Source organism: Epinephelus moara, chromosome 13 (assembly GCF_006386435.1).
Source record: "Epinephelus moara isolate mb chromosome 13, YSFRI_EMoa_1.0, whole genome shotgun sequence".
Taxonomy (NCBI): domain Eukaryota; kingdom Metazoa; phylum Chordata; class Actinopteri; order Perciformes; family Serranidae; genus Epinephelus; species Epinephelus moara.
The window spans coordinates 6,781,426-6,788,355 of NC_065518.1; the positions used below are offsets into that span (position 1 = coordinate 6,781,426).

At 38.8% G+C, this 6,930-nt stretch overlaps 1 protein-coding gene across 1 annotated transcript in view; it reads right to left on the reverse strand.

The window, feature by feature from the left end:
* The window catches only part of dusp3a (dual specificity phosphatase 3a), a 28,561-nt gene extending 22,826 nt beyond the window's left edge, over positions 1–5,735 (reverse strand). The window contains exon 1 of the mRNA XM_050060987.1: positions 5,387–5,735. Coding sequence (XP_049916944.1) covers positions 5,387–5,580 — 194 coding nt within the window. The 5' untranslated portion in view covers positions 5,581–5,735. The remainder of the gene's footprint in view (positions 1–5,386) is intronic.
* Positions 5,736–6,930: the final 1,195 nt, after the last annotated feature.

Sequence of the window (6,930 nt, forward strand, 5' to 3'; positions counted from 1 at the left end):
AATGCTAGGAAGGAGTCTTGCCTAGCCTCTGTAGGAGCTGACCTGGAAGGACGCGTACTATCAACAAAGCATCTTTGACTTTGAGCAGCACCAAGTGTATCTTCTGCTCTGAGTATCCTGGACGGAAACAGTATGATGTTAGTTCCTCTACCCTGATATGCCTGCATTTAATGCGAGTGGCATTCTGTAAATTGTATAGAATAAATAGATCTTGCCATTATTTTGAGATGTTACAATGCAACTCCAGAAAAAATTAAACTTCCCATGTCTGAACATTTCTCAGACTTTTGAAGAAGATTTAAGACATTTTAATACCAATTAAACTTTTCTTTTTAGATTAATAAATTCAATGCCATTTAAGACTCTTTTAGGATCCATGAAAACTCTGATAATGTATTTTCAGTTTCAGAGCAACAATCGAGTATTTACTTCTGTCCTGGTTGTTGCTAGTATAGATTGTAGCCAAAAATAGTACATGGGCCTACTCCCTCTGGGGACGAAGAGACGTTGATGAATATTTTCAAGGACAAAGCCATCGTTCTTTTCCTCATTTGACTCCTGAACTGTGACCGAAGAAGTGTGTGCACCATATACTGTATATACAGTGTATACTGTGTTAATCACCAGGTTTGTTTTGATCTCGGCCAGCTGCACAATTTAAGTAGTAACAGTGTTCGGCTGATACACAGGATACATCAGCAGAAAGGCTCAGTGGGTCCCAGGAGTGGAAACAGTGGACAAGGTGCAGGCTTTCATCAACGATCAATACCACCTCGCCTTGCCTGAGCCATCTGTGATATCACATTACATTACGCTGCCCTCTCCACTCGTTTGATGAACTTTAATGGTAAAATATTTTACTAATTACCCCACCGTACTGAACATGGCCACTGAGTAAAGACAAATATTACTTTAAATGATTACAAAGAACATAATTTTATCAGAAATCAAAATCTCTTCTTCAAAATAAAAGATAAAGCAGAGACACATCAGAGTGCCACAGTTTTGTCTGATCAGCTTCAGCTGAGCTCACGACTGCCAGCACTTTGTTTGGCGACTTGGCCGGGGCAGGTTGGCATATTCAGATTGATTTTGTTGTAGCACAGAGGTACAGTAATGTGCTTGTATTCCTCCACCGCTCTGTTGGCAGTGGCTGGAGCCAAATGATGGACTGCACAGAGACACTACGTCTCTCAGGGGCATCCCTGAATCCGTCCTCCACCATGAATCCATAACAGTGAGATGAAGAGCTGCTGTGTGAAAGCTGATATTACGCTACAGCACTGCAAAATGTATTTAAATATTATATTTCCTGGAACTGTACTTTTTTCATCACTGGTGTTACGATAAATGTGACACTTGAAGCCTGAAAATGATTTCTGATTGTTATGTTTTAGACTTCACTGCAGAAGATGTGAGATCACAAACTTAAATTCTGTTTTTGATCTTATTGGCTCGTCTGCTATATTTGATCGCGTCTTTTTCCACATGCTGATATATAACTATAACTATATGTCAACAAGCCGAAATATTACAAGCGTCACAATATGAATTTTTCATATCACCTTAAAAATTGTACCCCAAAAACTGAATAAAACAAAAACAAAACATGGCTACAGGTAGTTTCTATCAGGTTTCTATCCACCCGTTAAGTAATGCACTTCCTGGTGTTGGACACTAGAGGCATCATATGCATATTGACAGACCTACGGACAGTCACATATGTAAGAGGAAATGAGGCGTTAAGGTGGCCCTGGCCTGAGAGAATAGAGCATAAAAAGCCGATGACAAACACACACAGATCTGAAACCAAACACCTCTGACCAATGTTCACTACTGTGTTATTCTTTAGCAAAACTGTGAATACACACTGATCAGAACAACACACCTTCTGATAACTCCAGGTCTGTAAGAACTGAGGAATGTTTGTGTGTTTGTACACAACACATCTCATTCACAATCTGTACAGGAAGTACCAGGAACTGGTTTTACTGGAACACTGAGCTGTAAATTCCCCAACAGTCGGCATGTTCATTACAAAGCCAATAGCACCCAGTCCACCAGTAACTGAGGATTTATGAGCCGCCCTCTGCCATGTTTAATATACATGATACATCAGCACCCTTTCACCGACACAGGTGATAGAGATGGAATTAAAGTACACAGCAGATATTTGTTTGTCCCACAGTGAGATTACACACAAAGAAATCAGTGTTTTCTGTTTTCTTTTATCTGGAATAAAACTGAATATTTTTGGGGTTCTGAATTGTAGGTTGGAAAAAACAAGCAATTTGGGGATATCACTTTTGGTTCCAGGAAATTATAATCAACATCAACAACAATCAACATCATCAACAATTTTCTGCCAAAATGCCAAAAAAATGGATGGTTCTTGGTTGTGAAATGTAATTATCTGTTGCTTTTCTTCTTCCTATAATAAGGCAAACTGTAGCGATGCACAATAATATCAGCACGTCATCAGTATCGAGCATCAATTAATCTGTAGATTATTTTCTTGGTAATTTCTTTGGTCAATAAAATGTCCCAAAATTTTTGAAAGAGCTTCACAGAGCAAAAGGTGACACCCTCAAATCACTTGTTTTTTTGGACCAACAGTCCCAAGTCCTGAAATATTCAGCTTCACCACATGACAACACACACACAAACATACTCACTAATTAAGAAGCCGAACAATGTAATATTTGACATTTTTGCTTGAAAATTAACTCAAACAATTGATCACATATCAAAATATCTGCAAATAAGTTTTTATAAATAGATAAGGCCTAACTGATTAATTAACTAATTATCTTCTCTCTAAAATAATAAAATAGCATTTATTGTGCAATTTACAGGCAGTAATGATACTCAGGTCTGTGTCAGGTTTATAATCTCTACACAAGTCATCTATGTTATTAAAAAGCAAAAATTGTATTTCGAGCACTGTCTCACTCCAAAGTCGTCAAAATCCGGCGCTTGGGCAGTGACTTGCAGCGTCAGAAACCAACAAAAAAAAGCCACCCTTTAACGTTGGCATGATATGCTGCCGGGTGCCGTTAAACTTTAACGGCACCCGGCAGCATCGGGGGAAACGCAGTAGGACGAGAACATAGTTAAGGTGGCGAAAGTCCAAGTTGAGGGTTGCCTAAACCTAAGTGGGTTTTTGTTGCCTAAACTGAACCATGTTTTTGTTGCATAGACCCTAACCACGTGTTTTTGTTGCCTTAACCTAACCACGTGTTTTTGTTGCCTAAACTTAACCACATGTTTTGTTGTCTAAACCTAAGAGTGTTTATGTTGCCTAACCTAACCCTGTGTTTTTGTTGCCTATAACTGACCACATGTTTTTGTTGCCTAGACCTAACCATGTGTTTTTGTTGCCTAAACTTAACCACGTGTTTTTGTTGCCTAAACCTAACCATGTGTTTTTGTTGCCTAAACTTAACCACATGTTTTGTTCCCTAAACTTAAGAGTGTTTTTGTTGCCTTAACCTAACCACGTGTTTTTGTTGCCTAAACCTAAGAGTGTTTTTGTTGCCTTAACCTAACCATGTGTTTTTGTTGCCTAAACCTAAGCATTTGTTTTTGTTGCCTAAACCTAACCATGTGTTTTTGTTGCCTAAACTTAACCACGTGTTTTTGTTGCCTAAACCTAACCATGTGTTTTTGTTGCCTAAACTTAACCACATGTTTTGTTCCCTAAACCTAAGAGTGTTTTTGATGCCTAACCTAACCACGTGTTTTTGTTGCCTAAACCTAAGCATTTGTTTTTGTTGCCTAAACCTAAGCATTTGTTTTTGTTGCCTAACCCTGAGCATTTGTTTTTGTTGCCTATACCCAAACACGTGTTTTTGTTGCCTAAATCGAACCATGTTTTTGTTGCCTAAACCTAAGCACGTGTTGTTGCCTAAACCTAACCATGTGTTTTTGTTGCCTAAACTTAACCACATGTTTTGTTGCCTAAATCTAAGAGTGTTTTTCTTGCCTAAACTTAACCATGTGTTCTTGTTGCCTATACCCAACCACATGTTTTTGTTGCCTAAACCTAAGCGTGTTTTTGTTGCCTATACCCAAACACGTGTTTTTCTTGCCTAAACCTAAGCGTGTTTTTGTTGCCTATACTCAACCACATGTTTTTGTTGCCTAAACCTAAGCATGTTTTTGTTGCCTATACCCAAACATGTGTTTTTGTTGCGTAAATCAAACCATATTTTTCTTGCCTAAACCTAACCATGTGTTCTTGCTGCCTAAATTGAACCATGTTTTTGTTGCCTAAATCAAACCATGTTTTTGTTGCTGTGTTTGCGGTGTTGTACCAACGTAGTGCATTTATTTTGAAAACAGACAAGCATGTAACAAGCACAACTTGACAAGGCATCCCGGAATGTCAACAATCAACACACTCAGGGTACCTTGTAAGTGTATATAAACGTGGAAAGTTCTTGACCAAATGTCGATATGTGACGAGGTCAGAGTGAGAATGTGTTGGTATTTCATGTCTCCATCTGCTGGTGGACCATCACGATAACAGTATGGATGCATAATATGATGATAAATCCACTACAGAAGAGACTTGATGATCACTAAAATAAGGTGGGGAAAAAAGTGGATGTATCAATATCGGTATCAGTTATCCATTAAATGAGTTGTTGCATATCAGCATATCAAATCCTACATCGTGCGTCTCTATCATGAATGGGTTTGTTCCTGTGACTTTAGGTGTATGACGCTGCGTGACCAGGCTCACCTCACTGATACGTGCATGTTCCCACTCACGACTCCAAATTCACGTGCTCCTTCTCCTCCCTCTTTGTTCTGCTGGAACCCACGAGACCGCCTGTTGGGTTTTTTTTGTTTTCTTATCAGTTTATGAATGAAAATAAATCGCATGCATGTGTGAGATGGTTGATGTTGCAGCTGAGAGCAGGATGGGGAGCGGCTCGATGGAGACGTGATTACACGGCGGTGATATTAATGATGGAGGGGTTCACTGAGTAGAAACAAGGGCTCTGTGTCCGTCCTTCATGTGTTCACCGGGCCGGTATAGAGTGAATTAAAATGGGAAATATATATAGTATAATTACTATAATTATGACTGGTGTGTGACACAGTGAGGTAATGTCCACCTGTCTGACACTCTGCCGCCGCCGGCATTTCGAGGACAACAGCACAATGTGTTGACAACAACAGGCTGTCGCTTCCTCCATGATGAGAGTGGAGACACCAAAATAACAAGCCCGCCCTGCGCGCGTGCTCCCCGGACATGCGACACTGTTGTCATTGTCGCGTCTGCTCGGTGGATGGGGCGCGAGCGTGTTGACAAAAGACAACAACCTGTCTTACCTGTCAGTGTCAGAGCATGATAGAGACATGATGAATGACTCACGCGTTACCGATGTATATCCGGGGGAAGACCTCGTTGAAGTGCTGTGTCGGTAAGCTGTAGAAGCCGCTGCCGTTAGACAGCAGCTCGTTGAGTTGTTGGACGGTCACCTCGCCGCCGGGAGCCACCGGGACATCCGCCGGTGGTTGCTGCTGCTGCTGCTGCTGCTGTTTGGTTGGACTCAGGTGTTTCTTCATGGCTCCTCTTCTTCTTCTTCTCCCTCTTCTTCTTCTTCTGTGTAAACTAATGTTAGATAACAGCCAGCTCCAGACTCGTGAGCATCGTCCGGTTATTCAGCTGCATTTTACCTCCGCACGTGAGTCGTGCACGCGGTTGTCTTCTCGTCTACAAGGTGTCTGAGGATGAGGCGCGAGCGTTTTTACAGCGTCTCCCGTCGACGTCAAGCGGGAGGAAGTGTAAGCACGTAGTTCCGGTCACGGCTTTCAAAGTAAAATAACAACAAAGCGATCAAGTCAAAATCAAAGACGAGAGAATTCATATGTCAGTAAAGTAACAGGCCCAATCAATGGTATTTTATTTTTATTTTTTTGTAAGGCAAAGATCATTGTTAATACTTTAATACTACTTTAATATTTTATTTTATTTTATTTTATTTTAATGTCTACTTTAATATTTTATTTTATTGATTTCATTGTCTATTTTAGTATTTTATTTATATCTTCATCTTTATCTCTTGTTTCCATTCATGTTGTATTTCTATTTCTACTTTGCACAGAGCATTGGAACAAAAACAATTTCCCCCCGGGGATTAATAAAGTATTCTGAATCTGAATCTGAATCTATGGCCTAATTCATATGTTCACTTAAAAATTAACAGGACAAGATGATTAAGACATAGGCCTATGTAATATTAATATTAGTATTTTTTGTAGATAATTGGTAATTTATATTATATTATGTGGGTGTACATACATGTATACTGGAATTATTATATATATTCACACTGTATAATTCATATGTTCACCTAAAAGATAGCAGGATAGGTTGATTAAGACACATATGTAATACTTGATATTAATATTTTTTGTAAGGCAAAGATAAGTGGTAATATATCACACATTTAGACTGGTTTATACTTGAAAGTCACCAGTACTTGGTAATTTATATTATATATTAAGACAGGTTCTGTAAGATAGATATTTGGTAATTAATATTATATTCATATACATGGGTTATTTCTGTGTGAAAAAGTTAAAAGGTTGTAACAATGGTATATTTAGAAAAGTTTGAGGTATAGGTTTATCCATATAAGGAAGCTGTCTGTTTCATTTTACTCAATGACTTATGGTGAAAAGGTGGGATTTAATAAGTTCATACTAGCTCCCACTCCTATTTGGCTGTGTAAATCAAAGTTGCTATGCACTGACAATTGCTTTTACATTATTTGTATATATTACTTTCCTTCTGTCTGTCTGCCTGTTTGTATGTTCATGTCTGTTTTTACATGTTTGAAATAAATATCAAAGATAAAATGTAAGTACATTTACTCAAGTAGCCTACTGTTCTAAGGTAGGCTAAAATTTTAA